Source organism: Ptychodera flava, chromosome 13, assembly GCF_041260155.1.
Source record: "Ptychodera flava strain L36383 chromosome 13, AS_Pfla_20210202, whole genome shotgun sequence".
Classification (NCBI taxonomy): domain Eukaryota; kingdom Metazoa; phylum Hemichordata; class Enteropneusta; family Ptychoderidae; genus Ptychodera; species Ptychodera flava.
In genome coordinates this window covers 25,732,984-25,752,588 of record NC_091940.1, presented here as the reverse complement: position 1 = coordinate 25,752,588, position 19,605 = coordinate 25,732,984, and the positions used below count along the sequence as shown (strand labels likewise).

General features: G+C 37.3%; 2 protein-coding genes across 2 annotated transcripts in view; both read left to right on the top strand.

Moving 5' to 3' along the window:
• The first annotated feature begins 450 nt into the window (after nucleotides 1–450).
• Nucleotides 451–8,469, top strand: LOC139147967 (ATPase WRNIP1-like). The gene is made up of 7 exons (XM_070719220.1): nucleotides 451–1,115; nucleotides 2,175–2,375; nucleotides 3,051–3,298; nucleotides 4,149–4,429; nucleotides 4,938–5,093; nucleotides 5,207–5,286; nucleotides 5,797–8,469. The coding sequence occupies exons 1-7, from the start codon at nucleotides 489–491 to the stop codon at nucleotides 6,040–6,042; spliced, it is 1,839 nt and encodes a 612-aa protein (XP_070575321.1). The 5' UTR covers nucleotides 451–488; the 3' UTR covers nucleotides 6,043–8,469.
• A 313-nt stretch (nucleotides 8,470–8,782) lies between these two features.
• The window catches only part of LOC139147966 (coiled-coil domain-containing protein 93-like), a 15,710-nt gene continuing 4,887 nt past the window's right edge, over nucleotides 8,783–19,605 (top strand). Inside the window, exons 1-14 of the mRNA XM_070719219.1 lie at nucleotides 8,783–8,935; nucleotides 10,096–10,209; nucleotides 10,680–10,774; nucleotides 11,456–11,567; nucleotides 12,747–12,845; nucleotides 13,663–13,817; nucleotides 14,431–14,596; nucleotides 15,156–15,242; nucleotides 15,706–15,822; nucleotides 16,410–16,472; nucleotides 17,124–17,197; nucleotides 17,328–17,409; nucleotides 18,646–18,789; nucleotides 19,091–19,199. Of these exons, the coding sequence (XP_070575320.1) occupies nucleotides 8,915–8,935; nucleotides 10,096–10,209; nucleotides 10,680–10,774; nucleotides 11,456–11,567; nucleotides 12,747–12,845; nucleotides 13,663–13,817; nucleotides 14,431–14,596; nucleotides 15,156–15,242; nucleotides 15,706–15,822; nucleotides 16,410–16,472; nucleotides 17,124–17,197; nucleotides 17,328–17,409; nucleotides 18,646–18,789; nucleotides 19,091–19,199 (1,438 nt within the window). The 5' untranslated portion in view covers nucleotides 8,783–8,914. The remainder of the gene's footprint in view (nucleotides 8,936–10,095; nucleotides 10,210–10,679; nucleotides 10,775–11,455; nucleotides 11,568–12,746; nucleotides 12,846–13,662; nucleotides 13,818–14,430; nucleotides 14,597–15,155; nucleotides 15,243–15,705; nucleotides 15,823–16,409; nucleotides 16,473–17,123; nucleotides 17,198–17,327; nucleotides 17,410–18,645; nucleotides 18,790–19,090; nucleotides 19,200–19,605) is intronic.

The following is a 19,605-nucleotide window of genomic DNA, read 5'->3' as shown; positions in this document are numbered from 1 at the left end:
CTGAGGCAGAATTAAGATCCATGATTTAAGTTCATTGATAAGAATCATCATCACTTGATAATTTAAAATTATGTACCCTGTTAAGTCATCAGAAGATAAAGATACTGTGGCCAGCAACACATGACATAACAAACATAAAAATGGACACATTACATAATTATCACCTTGTCTGTAACAATTTTAAAAACAGCAGAAACCTGAGTTGTTACAGATACATTTGTTTTAGCAGGTTATACTTTGCACCCACAATGTTCATATTGTCATTCTGGGAATATTTTATTGCAAAATAATTCATAACTACCGTTCTTCATCATAAAAATTAAAAAATATGACACTCAGTAATTCAGAGTCATAGATGGACCCGTCCATTCCTGCGTGAGGCATGGTGGCAGGGAGCCAATGCCGCTGCTGTATTTCAAAGGCCCGCGCGGGCCGGGCCCCGCCCACTTTTCTGCCGCGAAAACTGAACTTTGTCAACTTCCTTCAAAATGGCCGACCGAAGAAGTCAGAAAATGCAATGTCCCATTTGTGGGAAAGAATATGCAATGTCAGCCATAAACCTGCACGTCGATAGATGCTTGGAAAAGTCTCAGAGCGATCAACAAGAAAAGCAGCTACTGACGAACAATGACGATAGTTATTGCGATGAACCCCCGGCCAGGAAACGACTCAAAGTGGGCTCGAGCTCTGAACCGAGCAGGCCTTCGATCTCACAAACTGCTTCGAAGACCGTGTCGAAAGCTACCACAAGCCCGGCTGACAAGAAGCCAAGTGCTTGGGGATCTCTGGGAAGCCCATCATTTAAAAACGCTCCAGGTAAGGACAGAAACAGCGCCGGGCAGGCAAATCAACACAGGTCGGTACAGCGAACACATCCGTTCTTCGGAGGTCGATCGGACAGAGGCAATGACGATGCTGTGTCTTCCGCAGCAAACCGTACAGGACGCCAAACGAAGGCGAATTTTGCACCGTTAGCAGAGCAAATGAGACCATCTTCTCTCGGTGAATTCATCGGACAGGAGAAAGCTGTTGGAAGGAATACTTTACTTAGATCGCTTCTTTTAGCGAATGAAATCCCATCCATGATTCTGTGGGGACCCCCTGGCTGTGGCAAGGTGCGTCTTTTATTTCTTTAGATGGGGGGGGGGGGGGGGGGGGGGGGGGGGGAGATGAGTCAGGGCATGGAGGTAGAAATCTTTCTTTCTACCTGCACGGTCAGGGATATACTGGCTTTGGTGATTTCACATCAAGAAAACTATTCATGCCAATTTTGATTTGATGGAATAAACAATAAAAAGGTGTGACTTAGTTAGAGATCATTTTGTCACATATGCCGTTAAAGGTATACAGTCACCTGTAAGCTAAATATGCCCATATATGGTCAAAGGGGCGTTCCTTGGTATTCAAAATGCATATGTGAGGGCGCTGTTTTTAAAAAGCGGCCACCCGCTTAAAATCTGTGATTGGTTAGATTTTCTCTTTCCATGGTAACTGTGGCAAAATTGGAACAGGTGACAGTATACCTTTAATTGCAAAGCTGACATTGGTAAGTCAATTGTATATATACGTGTATTTTTCCCAGCAGAGTATTTACAAATGCTGGAGATACAAAATGCGGTGATAAGTATCTCAATATATTTTGCCAAGAATTATTTTTAATTCAACTAAATAGCAGCTATCTCCAGAGCAGCCTCACTGATTTACTGACAAACAATTCATCCTATACTTTTTTCAAAATTAAAACCAAACAAATAATTAAAAGGTAGAGTGCTTCTTGGAGGCAGATAGTTGGACTCTCAAATTCCTTCAATTCTTTTCTGATCTACCTCTTGTGGGGGACTTATTTTAAAGATCTTTGAGAAAGAAAAACTTCACTGTCTTAGTTTTTCGAAAATCCAAAATTTTATTTTTTTCTTGATAGATTAAACATGGGAATGGCCGCCATTTTGAATTTCAAATATCGCAAAATATCACTAGTTCCAAACTTTGCACGGTGACCCCCAATTTTTTTTATTTGGTAAGAGAATGGTTGAAAGTTTCATTCAGGAAAGTTTCAGCAAAGTTAAGGTCTTTCACTTACGGGGCGCATACTACCTTAATGATTTTAAATTATTGAAGTTTTAGAATTTCTGTGATTTTTTTTCCTTCTGTATATTAAATTGTAAATACCACAGACTACCTTGGCCAGAATTATTGCAAACAGTATCAAGGAACGTAGCAACAACAAAATGAGGTTTGTACAGCTTTCCGCAACCACCAGTAATGTGGCGGAGGTCAAAGAGGTTGTCAAAGTCGCCAAGAATGAACAAACTATGTTCAAGAAGAAGACAGTCCTCTTTATTGATGAAATACACAGATTTAATAAATTACAACAGGTATGTTGTGTGGGTGTAGTGCGAACTGTCAGTGACTTTTTCATAAACGGAATATTCTGCAGTTTATCATAGGTAGAGGGTTAAAGTGATACTTCAAAGATTTATTGTAAAAACTCAGGCTGCTCTACCGGTAGTTGTACTGGTGCTGATCGCAAATGACGTCATTTTGCTTTCATTAATATGCAGAAATAAATATTTGTCTGCATTTTCCGAAAGAATGATGAAAATTAAAGCTGGTACAATGGATACTCAAGTCACACTAATTTATGGCTCAGACTACTGTACAGCTGCAACAACAGCCACGCATGCAACAATAAAATTTGTCCAAATTTGAAGCAGTAATGTCTGATGCAGCTATATTAAGTAACAAACCTGAATCGCAATCAGGAATATAGTTTTGACTGTATCAGTGGACACCATAAAGTGAAAATCTTGTGAATGCCAACAAACAGATGACATTGCCACGAGCATAGAATGCATGATGCCCAGCTGGGTCAAAGCGTAATAAGACACTATAAGTTGAATCTGGGAAGCAGGCATGTGTTTTTGCATGTACTGTTATTTATAAAAACTTCAAAAACAGATCTCAGAGAAGTACAGAGACTCTGACAGAACAATAAACGAGTATGTCCATATGAATGAAATTCATAGTTCTCCAATGTATGAATTTTCCAGGATACATTCCTGCCACACGTAGAAAGTGGCACCGTAACGTTGATTGGTGCAACTACGGAGAATCCTTCATTCCAAGTGAACACGGCACTGTTGAGTAGGTGCCGGGTGGTGGTCCTGGAAAAGCTGTCGGTTGAAAGCGTGGAAAGCATTCTGGAAAGAGCTGTGACATCGTTGCATGGAAAGATTCTGGAAAAGGGAGAAGAACCGGGCAGTGATTCAGAAATAAGTGACGACGAAGAAGGAAACAGGTCAGTATACCTGTAGGAAATGGCACCATGAACTCCTGGCAAATATAAGTGGTTATCTATGTGTTAGTTTTGTACGGCATATTCTCATTGTTGTCTCTGATAATAAAGAATGACCATGATAAATTTTGTTTTTTAGTTTTAAAGAAAAAATGTATGGAAATACTTCTGGTGATTGGCATATTAGAGGCTTCAGATTTGATGAAGTTTCCATATCTATCAGTATGCGACAGGGTGTGTGTGTGTGTGTGTGTGTGTGTGTGTGTGTATATATATATATATATATATATATATATATATATATATATATATATATATATATATATATATATATATATATACAACACACACACACACATATATATATATATATATATATATATATATATATATATATATTATATATATATATATATATATAATATATATATATATATATATATATATATATATATATATATATAGTCAATTTGGTCTTTAATGGAAAATGTTTTCATATTGCAAAATTGTGTTACTGTAGAGAAATGAGTAACGGTCATAGTGCTGACATGGCATTCTTGTCAAGGCAAAAAATCATCATTGTAAATTTCATTCATCGTCAATGTTCACTGAATTAATATATGCTGAGGACAATTATTTTTAAATAGTACCTGTTATGTCAAGTCAAACCAAGAGGGAATAAATACCTTTAATTAAAACATTTTACACTTTCAGAGTTCCTGTTTTGTGTCTTTTGTGGAAAGATTTTCAAATATTTGAATCCAGAGGTCTTTACAAGATGAATAGAAAATCATAAAGACCATGTGATAGTCTGAACATAAAAATATGACAAGTATTTTACCATTTTTTACAGGATAGATTTTTACATTGAGAAGTACGCTCTCACAACACTGGCTCATCTGTGTGATGGCGATGCCAGAGCGGCTCTCAACAGTCTGCAGATTGCTGTCCAATCACAGAAGGCCTCTCATCAGATATCTCATGGCAGCAGCCACGCTACTTTGAACAGTTGTCCTGATTTGGGAGATGGTGAAAGAGACTCAACAGATGGTGGTGGTGGTGAGGTTGTTGTCATTGGACTTGATCATATCAAAGATGGTTTACAAAGATCTCACATCCTCTATGACAGAGCAGGTATGGTCCAATACCAACTTTCTGATTTGAACATTCCACCCAATGTCCCATAATAGTCTGACTGAACCTTTCTCAGTCAAATCGGAAACATTTCACATTCCCAGAATGTGTTTGCTCTTCTAAAAAATTTAAGCCAAAAAGCAAAGTTAGGCTGTTCATTTTCAGCTTGACAATAGTCAAACATACCAGCTGTTCACTACTTTTGACTAGCTTTTTTCCTATCAAATATTTTCTTATCTATCAACTGGGCACCCTCTATAAATTCTGCCCTTCTTGGGCTGCCCGTCAAAGGTACTTCGCTCCTCAGAGGAAAATTTTTGAGATCATGGTGATATGACAGACATCATTTTCCATTTCAGTATAATGGAAGTAAAACTTGGATGTATCCTTTTATGAAAAATTATCGGTCAGTAATCAGAATTACCAAAGAATGTGCTGTAACACCAAGCCATTTAATACAAATTGAATCTTGGCTTTTATACAAACATCATGAATCTTTCTTTTACAGGAGAGGAGCATTATAATTGCATATCTGCCATGCAGAAGTCAATCCGTGGATCAGACGCCAATGCAGCCCTGTACTGGGTGACCAGGATGCTCAGGGGTGGTGAGGATCCTCTGTACATAGCAAGACGTCTTGTGAGAACTGCTAGTGAAGATATTGGTACGTTTAGTCACTGTGATATCAAAACTTGTACATATGTTTTATTTTGTTTGTAAGTATATGTATGTGAATGCAATTGTTTATTCTAATTTCTGTTGTTGTTGTCATTACAGGTTTGGGTGATCCACAAGCCCTAGGTATGGCAGTATCAACTTTCCAAGCATGTCAGTTTGTGGGCATGCCAGAATGTGATGTAGGTATTGAACAGGCTGTAATGGCTTTAGAACATGTTTGCTTTGTTGGAGAACAAATGCATACCTAGATTTGTCGTATTCTTTACCACGTTTGTTTTAGTTTGCTTGTACCATGCAGTTTTATATGTGTACCTGAATTCACATATGCCATGAAATGCCTCACTGTGCCTAACAAAGTTGACCTGTTTCTTGAAAACAATGACACACAAATAAAATTAAAACCAAGTGATTTTCAATGGTTATCTGCATGTTGCAATTCTCTGCTGCTCACTGCCGTTATCATCCCAAGGAATGTTGTGATGGCCAACTTTCTTTAATGGGAATGGGACTCAGTGGTTTTGTCAACACTCTCTGACCATGCTATGGAAAGTAATAGGTGGTCCAGGATCAATTCCAGATGTTTTTCCATATTTCTGCACACCTTACAAATGTGGTCATCTTGATAGCTACGTTCAGATCTCAGTTAGAAATGTTGCCAATATAGGATAATGCTCTTTTTAATTTACCAGGTTTTCCTAGCACAGTGTGCAGTATATCTAGCCAGGGCACCTAAATCACATGAAGTCTATGTAGCCTTGGAGAAAGCGAAGGCATCCATTGAAAACCATGAAGGACCTCTGCCAGGTGTTCCATTGCATCTACGGAATGCACCAACCGGCATGATGAAACGACTGGGTTATGGAAAGGGATATGATCCTAGAAAACCACTTGTGTACATGCCAGAGGGAATGGAAGATGTGGACTTCTTCAGTTGAGAATGCATGCTAATCTCTAAACTGAGGATTCAGGTTGAAGCCGTTTTAAAATTGTGGATGGAATGACCCAGTTCTTTACCTGAGAGACCTCAAGTATGGCACAGCCAGCTGTATGTCAGAAGATAGAACCGTATGGTTTATCAGTGATAGTATTTGAACACCTGTTATACCAACTCACAGATCAGTCTGACAATGAAAATGTAAAAACAGAGTTATCATGTACATCTGTGTGAGCCTGATGTGACTCAGTCGTCATGATGATGTTTGAACGCACATGAAGTTTTAGAACAGTGATTGTTTTACTGACATATTACACAGCACTGTTGAAGAGAACACAAAACCAAAGACAGTAGAAGCAAGACTGTCTATGGCTAAACTCAAGAATTGTTATACTCTGCAAAGTCAGCATATAGATACGCTTACTCAAGATAGCTTCAAGTATTTATGAGTTGCATACACGATGAAAAAGCCAGGCAGCAGTAATTTTATATAATCCAACCTTTCTTGAAAGATAACCAGTGGTGCTCTTTGTTATGTAAATTGTACGCTTTGCAAACAACCAATCAATGACATGTCGGTTGGATAAAACACCAGTATATCCATAACTAATTAGGTATATAATACCATTCAGTTTCTTTGTACATTGTCAAGTGCCAGCCCCCATAAACTATTAATAAAAATGCATTTAATTCCACCGTAGCATACCACCTACAGTCACAAATAGTCATGCAAAATTGTGTGTGATAGTGCCCTCTACAGGCATTTATCTCTTTTCCAATGTTTTTGGCACTTTTGATTTATATGATAAAGATTATGAAATCTGTGACATTATAATCGAAATTGAGGCCGTAAACAAGACTCACAAGCATGATCATGTTCAGATGATATTGCTGCCCTCAGTGTTGGAGCATTTCTGCATAGCTGTAGCATCCGTAGCCTGCCCAGTAAAGAGCGACTGGCTATGGTACTTCTATTGTTCATTGTTATAGTTTAATAGCTTGTGTTTTCATCAAATGTATGTTATTTGTAATAGGTTATTGTACCGCACTCCAATAGTGCCTGTTCAGGCTGTTGTGTACATCTACACTGAACAAATAAATGTTTTTCTCTCCAATTTTGTTATCAATTTAGCTATCATATATTTGATGTAGCAGTAACTGATTAAAGTAACATCATCTGATTGCTGTCCAAGTCAAATTCCTCTTTTGAAGGCTTTAAAATTACCGCTGTTTCAGCCTTCAGTACCGACCCTTTTTGCTATCCGCCATCCTGTGATCACTCTTGTGATTTAGAATCATAATTTTATTAGACATATGGAAACACAATCATGATTATGTGACTGGCCAATCATTATTGTGCAAATCAAATTCACCCCAGATCTCATTTATTCAAATGAAAACAAGACAATTTCAATATTTCAATACTTTATCCAAAGACAAAGAATACACATTGTTGTATCCATGAGCCACTTCTGGACTCGGAAAGTGCATTTCCAATCAGATTTTTACATCAGTACATTGTCAGAATTTACATTTGACAGGGACTGTCATTGAAAATGACTTGTTATTGCTGCTTTTTTAAGCCTTACTCTCGCTGTAACTCTTGAAATTTGTTGACCTCAAAATATCTTCCTATCCTCTCCTACTTTTCTCTGAATTCTACCCTTTGAAGGGATATGCTTTTACTGCATTAGGAAACCATTCCTTCGTCAAATATTTGAAAACTTCAAATTTTAATGATCATTTTGATTTCTCACCATTTTCAAAAATTGGTAATATTACAAAGGAAACAGAACATACAATGTCACAGTTGAAAACATTCACCCCTATGCACTACATTGGACTACTCTGTGCAGTTTATGTGAAGATTTCAGTGGAGATATGCACAGTATTCACGGCTTTTGCTTTTCCACATGGGGCTGCATGTAATGTTTTGGGCAAATGTTTAATCACAGTGTAATCTTTATCTTGTTCAAAGTTGCATATACAGTCCCAAAGGGTAGTTAATACTAAGTGTATACACACACCTTAATTAGTACATTCTCACAAACTTATTTTAGCTTGGAAGTAAAATCATAAAAATAATGCTAAAAGATACAGCTAGTGGGACTTTAAAGAATGGCCGAAAGTTTTGCTGAGGACAGTTTGAGCAAAAGTTTAAGTCTTTCACTTTTTAGGTGCAAATTGCCTTAATGAAGGACCACCACTTGGCTTGTTCCACTGTAACCACAGTATAATTCCAACAAACTTCAAGAATGTGAAGGGTAAAATATAATTCCATCTATTGCAGAAGTTGTTGGATGAGCCTTTTTTTCACATTCATGTATTACATAAATGTAATAAGAAAGTAGTAAGATTGTTACATATTAGAAACATATTAATGTTTGACTTTAAAGAGAAATAAATCATCTATATATTTCTCCCACTCAACTTCTCCGCTTGACACAAACATATTTTATACCAACTGTAGTCTTTGGCATAGAAGTTATGGTCGTTTCTGCCCTAAGATGCATTTGTGTGACACCAAATGGTTGACACCTCCCAATCAGGATTTTAATTATTTTCTATAAATATAAGATAGAAAAGCTTCAATGCCAAACTGTCAATTTCGCTACTCGTACACGACAGACCTAAAAGACTAAACGTTTCGTTTCAGTCAGTGCAAGGTCAATGCTAGGTTGGAAAAGACGAAAGTACTTTCTAGGTATGCAAATACGGCTGTTGGGGGCGCTCTTCCGAGGTTAAAGTTCGACAGCACTCTGACTCGTGACGATTCAGCTGTACTGCCAACATCACAAGGAAAGAGGCGGTGCTGCAATAAACTCGCCGTCTTGAAGAACTCAGCGGACAAGCAGTCCACCAGCTTAAAAAGCATGGATGCTCCACCTTCACAGGTTAGTTTTTAGTTCCCATGATATATAAGAATTAGATGAAACAGAATGTTTTACTGCTCATTCATACACAGGCAATGAATATCCACTGCCCAATGGACATAGCCTAGCCGGCCCGTAGGAAACATTTCTCGACAATTTCTTGTACATGTATGGACTTCAGAGCGGAGATTGAATTTGCTGACGATGATCCCTGAAGACAGAAACAAATTTTTAACTTAATGCATGCGCTTTGATATTGTCGGCACTGTCCCTGTGGTGTACTGTACAGAGTGACAGGAAGTCGAATTTCCCCAATTTGCATTCCATCACTACATCAGTCTTCATAGCAGATGATCGTACATCAAAAACTGTCTTTTTATATGTAGATAGAGACACCTATTTCTGTGTATGATAATAAATCTTCTCTGATATGCTGGATAACTAGCAGCAATCATTGTTGCAATCAAAGCCAAGTCGGCGAGAAGGCAACCTGCCAAAAGGGCTAGGATAGGAAACTACAATGACAGCATGCAGCCAGTTGAAGCATAGGCGAGTTTTGTGTAGGGCTGTGGCTTAAGACTGTATCAAGCTCCCAGAGAAATGACTTGACATTAGACCCTAGTGACCTTCTTGTGTTACTCCATGGACAGTTATTATCCTAGTTAAATGTAACAAATTGTGCATGTTTCACACTACATAGTGTTAAATTGCTGTTTTGATACAGATGGCACTCTATCACTTATGCTGTACCAAGAACATGTATTTCCATGAATGCATGGAGTAAATTCCTATGTGCCTATGAAACAATCACAAGTGCTCCATACCTCACATGTGACATGCACATATTCACAGCCTGTGTACAAACCCCAAGATAATAAATGAGCAAACAACACAAAATCTTGAACATACACAACCATTTAGGAAGGAAAAGGTCAGGTAGTGCCAATTTATATTTAATGTGAATGAAAATCTAGTTCTGACGTTCTAGTATAAGCTTAAACATTTCCAAACATATTTCTTGCATTTACACTGAGTCAAACCAAGAGAGACCCACTACGTTCAATTTAACTTCAAAGACATGGAAGAGTCAGCAACTATGGCCTCCATCTCATCTGTTTGCTCCAATTGTTTGGCTGATTCATCATGCGTGTTCTTATTTGTATTTCCCCCTCTTCATTTAGGCTGAAGTTCGTGAAGATGAAGAGCAGCACATTAAGTTGCAAGAGACCATAGAACTGCTGCTTGCTGCTGGTTACTTCAGAGCTCGCATCAAGGGACTGTCACCCTTTGACAAGGTTTGTCTGTCACCACCTTTAATAGCCATTTGAAATTCTATCACATCTTGTGAGTGATATCTTGGTTGATGGTCACATTGTTAGATGTATATCATTGTATTATCGTCCATCAAAATTTATAATCTTCTCTATCGTCTGATCAGATCAGTAAAGATGGGCAAATTTCAACAATTTGCTCACAAGTTCCTTTTTTTCTGAAGTCTTAATTTGGCACCTTTTAATGATTTCACTCATTTCAAATCAAAAAAGTATACATTCCTCAAGCATGAACATACATAAGACGATAAATATATGCTTGCAGTTTATTCTGTTTATTCTTCTGTTTATGGAAATGTTTGATAGATTTATATTGATAAGATGTGCATGTTCTTATACATTTGAAACTGCATTGTAACTGAAGAGGAAGTATCGTTACTATGACTACAAGAGGTGTAAGGTCAAATCTCAAATGATGTACATTGTCCTTGCAGGTGGTCGGTGGAATGACATGGTGCATCACAACATGTAATTTTGATGTGGACGTTGATTTGCTCTTCCAGGAGAATTCTACCATCGGTCAAAAGATGTAAGATACTTAATAGTAACTTCTGACAGATGAGCACTTACAATCTTAATGTGCACTTTTAAGCAGTCTATACATGACGTAACTGAATTGAATGATAAAGTGTACAAAATTTATCAATCCATATGTCTCCTTACATTTTGCAGTGTAATAGAGTAATATTTACCGTCTATTCCTGGTTGGAACCCGTGTGCTGGCTTGCCTGTCAGTTCACACCTGCCAAATTAGTAAAAAGTATGTTTACATACTTTGCATAGTATGTTGTGGCCGGTTCTTGTTTACAGTATCTGTGTTTTCATGGGCCTTCAAATTTTCAAGTCTTTGTTGAAATGCAACATGTTGGATATGCCTAGCCTCTCTGGTTTTTAACCAACTCAACCTGATGGTGACATATAAATTTGGCTTGATAAGGATTAACATAGGAGATCAGATATCGTAAAAGGGTATGCTTTCTGTTGTATTCTAGTGCGAGTGCCTTCCTACTTTGAATAAAATATAGTAATTCAATGTGTTCAACATCAGCTTATACTCAGAATGTAAAGCTGTCACTTGACATGTAAATTTCCAAATAGGTACAGATAGAAGAATGTGAGTTACAGATTATCACAGTGTCGGAAAATATTCTTGGTTCTCAATGTTCAAATGTGCAAATACATCACTGAGTCTTTATTTGTGTCATTGTAGCGCACTGACAGAGAAGATTGTGCGTGTCTTGCCACGGATGAAGTGTCCACATCGACTGGAGCCTCATCAGATCCAAGGATTGGATTTCATCCACATCTATCCAACTGTACAGGTATGTCAATTTCTTCTCACTCGCTCTCCATTCATGTATATTTCATGAATGATTCCGACCTCACTATCAAAAATAATGAGACGAAAATCTAGTCTTTGCGCAGGTATTTGTGTAGTGTTCTGACAACTTGTGCGTTGTAACATACTATGCGATATTCATGATCAGGTGACTTTTATTGTTCACTTGGATTGGACTATTCCTCAAGTTATATTGTGCAGTTCAATCCAGTTTGTGTGTGTGATTAGGGAAAATGAAGTATTTATATTTGAAATGTCATCAAAATAATGTAATGACTTATTTTAGATTTTAGCCTTGATTGCTTTGTTCCTTCATATTTCAATTTACACACCTCTGAATCAACAAACTTCTTTAACGCAAGAAATTTTTACGTGTACAGGTATATGACTTCCACCCAAAAATGTCCAGAAATTCCCAAATTTAATCTGAAAACTTAGACTGCTCACTGTATAATAGACTGGTAATTCCAAGTCATGTGTGACTTGAAAACTTAACATTACAACTACTAAATTTAAATTTTTAGCTCACATTTGACACTATATTAGCGGTATTGTGTATGAAAAATGGTGGTACATGTGATTATCTTTCAGTGTCATGATAGAATGCAAAAGTGTTTGGCAACATCCAGTCAATTTATTACTAGTTAACGTATTTAATGGAATTTGTAATTAGGGTGGAAGCCCACAATGTTTTAACGTTTTCACCACCATGCAACTCATCTTTAATCACAGACCCAATTAATGAACAGGACTCTATCTTCTCCAAGGACTTGTAATGTGGACTGTGTCATCAACGATAACTTGTTGGTCAAAAAATCATTTTCTCTAAATTAATATTCTGATTGCTTTGAAACTTGGTATGCATGTACCAAGAGGTGACCTTAGTTGAGTATCCTCAAATGTGGGTGATTTTTTTCATATTTTCATTTTTGGGTAATTTTTCCCATTTTTGGTCAAAAGATCATTTTCCCTGAAATTGCTTGTCCAATCGCTTTGAAACTTAGTATGCATGTTCCCAGGGGTAAACATAGTTAAGTTTACTCACTCTGGCCTGCCACATCGAATCAAGTGTGAACCAAGTTTCATCGATGATATGTTTTTCTTTTCAAAAATAATGTCAATCGAGTGACCAGTCTCTTTTGATAATGGCATTTCATTGCAGTGGCTTGTGAAGAAAGCTATAGAGACCAGGGAGGAACTTGGAGACTACAACCGAGCTTTTTCTGTGTCACAGTTCAGTAAACACTACAGCACACCACAGGTAAGATGGACAATGTGATTGGATAACTGATGTGTGTACTCTAAAATGATGGTCAACTGACAACAATCAAGGTCAACAACATATTTTTCTGTTTGATCTCACAGTCTTCCATCTTTTTTTCATAGCTGTGCAAAATGTAACACCTGTCCTGATACAACATTCATCGTAGAGTAGCATTCTTGAATCAGGCATTCTGAACACATTGCGATTCATATCATGTACAGTATTATGCATTGTAACCCAAACATGGGAATATGTGCCTGAGGGTAGGTGACCATTTGCCAGATATAAGGAGGGGCAAACGGTCTCCAGCCTCGAGGGTACATAGTCCCTTGTTTGAGCTATAATGTTTTCATTACATGCCTCTCTTAATTAGTTTTCACTCCAAAACATACAAATGACAATTGTATGCTATATTTCTACTGGTATATTAGATAAAAAATAGAACGACATTCATCATCGAATGGCGCATTGATATATTTAATCACTGTTACGCAGTTTATCAAATCCTTATGGAACATTTTGCAAAAAACCGGATTACCTCTGTATAACAAGGGTGTCATAAAAGCAATTGCAATCCATATTACATATAGTATAAGTAGGGGGGTGGGGGAGGGGAGGGGTTACTTTCATAACAAGGGTATACACATATCTACTATGGTTACGACCCACTTTTTTCACCTTGTTTATTTGTTTGATTGAGAAAACATTGACAGTTGACCCCGGTTTTTAACTCCAGCACAACTTTTGACTCCAGTGACATACTTTAGCCTGTTGATTTTGTAGAAAATCACGCTAGATCATTTTCATTCTTTAGGATGATGAGTTTGAGGAGAGGAAGGATCAATGCTTTGACTCTGTGAAGAACATCAAGAGCTCGTACAAACCCAGACGACGTTATCGTAGATCCCACGGTTTAAGAAGTCAGGATGAGGAGATGAGGATCCATTCAACTCTACTTGAATACGGAAAGTGAGTAGCAACAGTGAATTTGTACCACTGTTTCTTTGTTCATTGATCAAAAGGGCCTAGCGTCTACTGCCATGTTACTGAAATTTCTGGTGATTTCTAAACAAGGAATGTTAAGTAACAACGACAACATCACAGACTTATTGAATTTATTGATATTTCTTTATGAGTGTCCCATACAGAAGTTATTGACTTTTTAGTTTCCAGAACATTGCATCTGACGTGTCATATATAAAAGAACACATATGACATCATCACTTATAAAAACAAAATTTTGTATGAATATTAGGTCATTCTTGTGCCATGGCATGAAGTTTGATGATGTAGTTTTCTGACATCGAAAATTTGGAACGCATGAAGTAAGAAAATAATTTTCCAGCAAATATTCTTAATATTTCATCTCAGCATATTATTTAGCATGATTTGCAATCTGTGCAAAAAACGTGTTGAGAAAGAGTTTCAGACCCAAATAAATATATGAGCAATATTAGAGCAACAAATCTTTCTGCAAAGGGTAGAAGGAAATTTTTTAATTTCGGCAAAATAATTTTTTTTTTGTATTTGCTGACTTTTGCCGATTTCAATATGTGTGTCATGTTCATTCACTTCATCACAGGAAATTTGGCATCGCCCAGCCATCTAAATCTGCCAAGGAAGGTCTGGATGATAAGAAGAAAGCTGTTGCTGGCATTGTCGGAGGCGGCAAGGATGAGGAAGTTTCCAACGCTGTGGATGAGAAACGAATCAAGGACCTCATGAAGGGAATGTCAGTCACTGAAGAGGTATGAAACTAGCAACAAACAAACACAAAAATCATAGTTTCATATCCAAATTAGCTGTAAACTAGCATGTATTTTCCAGTATTTATGTCCTGTCGGCGAAACTCAGTTTCTTTTTCCACTCCGAAATCATGTTGAAATGCGAAGGGTTCCACTTGTCAATACAACTAATGTGTTTAATGTCAAGTGTTATCATTGACAACTTAAATGATATTCTGGACTAGAATTCCGTTGTCTACAATAACATTGCATATATACACTTAGACTGAAAGAGCCGTCGTTCAAGGGCGTGCTCTACAAGAGAAACATAGAGAGCACCCTCGAGCAACGGTTCTTTCAGTCTAATATACATTGTACACAACACATTGTGTTGGCAAGGCTAATATTTTTTCAACAGGCTTAATGGAGAAGAATATAAGAAAAGTGTTTGTTGTCTTGAACTAAAATAATGAAAACTATATCAGAAGTGACTGCGTGCATCCCTTTGGTAGTGTGAAGATAGCAAGTACCATGAACACTGTAACCTGTACTGTTTAACCATTACTAAATTGTATTTCCACAGGGTCAAATCACGGTCAGTGCAGTTGGTTCTATCGTTGGCTTGCAATCTGAAGAAATCCAGCAAATAGCCTCTCATTATGCAGATAAGGTAAGATGTCATCTTATACTTGCATTCTAATCTTGAGATGCGCTGTGCGGAACACATTACTGGAGACTTGAAGATGCATCAGACTTTCCCTGGAGATACTCAAAAGTGTATCTATGACTTCACAAAACAAGTATAAAGCTGACAGCCTCAATGATTATAAATTTTGATGATTTTTGTCCAGCATTTTTGTTCCTCAATTCAATAACAGTCTTGATTTGCTCCCAGAGTGTGTATCATTTACACAAACACATCACTCAAGTGTGAGATTTGGCACAGACAAGGGAAATAAATTTTTGTCTTGTAAATGTTTGTATGTATTCATTTTATCATCTTTTGTGATCATTCTCCTGTTTATGTGATCTTACTGTCAAGCTCGGAGTGTTGTGAAATCTTATAGATCTGAACACAAGCATATCACTTGTCTTAGTGTATCTCATCAGGAATTCATATTGTTAACTTTCAGCAACAAGAACTCAGCACGGAGGACAGACCAGAGCGACTGACTGGAGCCCAAGCACACAAGAGACAGATTGCATCTCTCAACAAACAAATCCTAGTCCAGGAAAAGAAATTTGATGAGGTGGGATTGAGAATTGCATTAATTCAAAATTATATGATCCAAAACATATTAAATTATTTCTATTTTAAATATTGTCTGTCGCCAGCAAATGTTACAATCTTCTAATTTGAAATGTTGGAAGACAAGTGTAAATCATTGAATATCAAGAGTGGGTGTTGATATTAATGCTGATCATGCAGGCTTGTTTGCACGTGACGCCTGCTGCAGCTTACAAAAAGTTGGATAAAGTTGTCTTCGCATTCCTGTCTCAATTACTCAGGCATGTGGCTGGATAGTTTGCCTTGGGATTTTTATTGTTCAAACCAGAAAAGACTGGTGGTGACAAAGTACCAATTTCACCATTCCTGTGTTAGAGTAATTTCCAAAAGTTTCACAAAAATATTCATATATATAATTAATTTTTTGCATATTGATGATTGAACTATGATGTCATTATAAACCAGTCCATCAACCTCCACCAAATGTTATGTTAAGTATGAGTTCTTCAAAGATGGCATCAGAAAACAAACTTGCCCTGTGTTTTGAACAGTCCTCACTTTTCAGAGAAATAATGTTTCTTCCCCGTCTTCCCCTATGGTGAATTTCAGGTGAAAAGCAACCATGAAAAGCTGCAACAAAGTTATCAAGAAACACAGAAGAGAATGGAAGAGGTGAGAATGTCAACATTTTCATCTTTGTTTGTTTACCATATTTATCGCTTTAATTTTGTTTTTTCATCCATACATTTTATGTTGTTGTCAAAGGTGAAACAATTTATGGTTGATTAGTTGCATGTCTCAAGTATCTATCCTACGAATGCTGCAACACTACATGTTTTGTAGTACTTCTGTTTTAATACCTTCTGTTTGCTCTACACATATTCTTCTCTCTTCTGTCCAAAAATTGAGTCATGGGGTGGGCACTTCCTTTGGTCAGAGGCTTAGGACTGCGTATGTAACCTGAATCAGTGAATACACTATTCCGGGATTCTAGCAAACCAGTTGATGGTATGGAAGTGTATGATAAAACTGCATGTAAGACTATGAAACAAGGTTTGAGGATAACATACTGTATCCATATCGGTCCTTCAAAATGTTACAGTCCAAAAATCTGAATTCATTTGCTCACCTCTGATGAGCCCACATACACAGAAGCTATTGTATTGATGCCAGGTAAGTAACACTCTTGGGCGCAAAACATAAATTATGTGATGTAGACTGTGTTCCACCCTTTGAAAGTCATCTTATGTCAATTGTCCATTTGAGGCAGAAACCCTTGAATTTGAAGATTTAAAAGTAAAACTTGTGCCTTCTCCTTTTCAGATCAAACTGACCTGTGCCAAAGTTGACGAAGAAATGGCCAAGTTGGAAGAGATGGAAACTGAAGAAAACTCTGAGTGAGTGAATCCAAGCTTCAAAAACCGTAAATCAATGACTATTGATATTTTTTCAAAAAAGACTACTTGTGTTCTGTAACATTATGATATAGTACTGGTTAGTGTGATGTATGGTATTTCTGTGTTTCAGAATACTGAAGTCTTTGCGGTCACTGGTGGCAATGAACGAGAACCTCAAGAAACAAGAACAAGAATTCCGTGCACACTGCAAGGTAAAGGAACCAGAAACAAAAGTATTTTCCAAGAGAATTGCAAAAAACATGTTGTACACAGTGTACTTCAGAGACTTACAAAATTTCATGCCTATATACATGTGCACTTAGTTTGATAATGTAAGTTCCGTCACAAATTTTCTCTCCTTCATGTTGACACACAAGTTTGTTTTAGGACGTTGAACAGTAAATCAAGTTTTCCAGCAGTAACTAATTTGATATCATTGTTGTGATATTGGTCAAGTACATAGGCAATTCACTCATACTGTGGAAATTTCTGAATGTCAATTTGATTAACTCATTATGAAAACAGCACATGCACTGTATTTACAAAAGTTGGTGAATTTGCCATAGCATACTGTATGTGATTCGCCTTGTCCAATACAAAGTGCTCAATGCAAAAGTAGAGCAAGATATGTATGGGTTGTTGGAGAAATGATTTTACAATTTCATCTCTACAACATTGTTTTATGAGCTGCAAGACTCACTTGTCAGGAGACTAAACTGGTGTGAATATACATCTACATGGGGTACGCATCGCTGATTACGCAGATGGTGGAATGTTGGTTGAGATTGACAGTTGTTGCATAACAATATATTGCTGCTGTTATTAATATTCATTTCCAAAGAGAGGACTGATTTACGTAGTGGGATGTATTTGGAAGTTACTAGTTGTTGCATAACAATGCCTTGCTTCTGTGACGGCATGAGGACACAAGTTCGTTTCTTTTGTTGAGCGTAAAACATTCTGGATGGATACTGTCTGGATGCTGTCAATCTCAACCAACATTCCACCACCTGCGTAATCAGCAATTTGTACCCCATGTAGGTGTATATTCACACCAGTTTAGTCTCCTGACGAGTGAGTCTTGCGGCTCACGAAACAAGGGAATGAGGGGTGAACAGGTTAAAGTATGAAAAAGACCCCTCTGTGTTCCCCTCAGTGGATCATTTGCAGACATTAACCCTTTCACCACTATGGTTTGGTCCAAATCCATTGTTATCAATGGTAAGTGTGGACCTGTTTACAGGGAATTGGGGGTGAACAGGTTAATCCACAGCCACAACAAGAACTCTTCTCTGGTCATCTGAGTTCAACATTAGGAGGCATACTCCTAATAGCTCTATGATTGCCATTGTTAGAAATAAGTATGGTGTTTCTGACAATACACCGTAGCATTTACGAACACGATGGCCTCACAGAATAACTAGGTATATGAATGGTTTCCTTCGTAGGAAGAGCTGGCCAGACTTCAACAGCAGATCGCTGAACTGAAAGGTGATGTCGGAGAGGACACAGAAGATGATGAGAGAAGCCAGCTGATTGAAAAACAATACAAGTCTGACAAAGAAAAATTACAGAAGATTCGACTTCTACTGGTCAGCATAAAAGTTTCAACAATTTCTTGCTGGGAATAAAAAAATACATGTATTTTGTTTGTTTCATGTCCAAAATCTCTCTCATTCCCTCTCTCTCTCTCTCTCTCTCTCTCTCTCTCTCTCTCTCTCGATTACAGAAAAGGCATATTTTATATGTTTTCCAAAATACTGCTGTAATATAAATACCTTTCTTCTTCAGTGATTGACTTGTGTTTGTTGACTAGAGTTACCTCCAATGCCATATTTCAGGCCCCCCAAACCAAAATTTGAACCCCTTGTAAAAATTCTTTCTCTCCAACAGGCACGCAAAAACCGAGAAATTTCAGTTCTGCAGAGGAAGATAGATGAAGTGCCATCTCGAGCAGAACTAAGCCAATATCAAAGGAGATTCGTTGAACTTTATAATCAAGGTTTGTAACATGTTGACATTCTATTTAATTCATCAAATCACAGGCGAGTTTCACTATGTTATAATTGTTATTGGAAGATATAAACGCAAATATGATTTGTGAATATGAAATGTAGAATTTGACCAAAGATTATGGGTGCAATATTTATTTAACACCAGCAAAAATCACGAATGGTGATGGTTATTTTAATTTTGATAGATTTTCTAATATTAGATGTAGCAGCAGAATCATGACAATATAGCGTTTCCTCCTTACGTCCACAGAAAAGTTATGTTTGCCCAAAGTTGACAGTGATGATTTGACAAAATACTGTAAAATTTGTCCCTACCTCATGTACACTACTAGTTTCTGCAGATAATGCCTGAATAAATTGTCCATCTTTTACTAAAAGGCCGGGGGGGGTTTC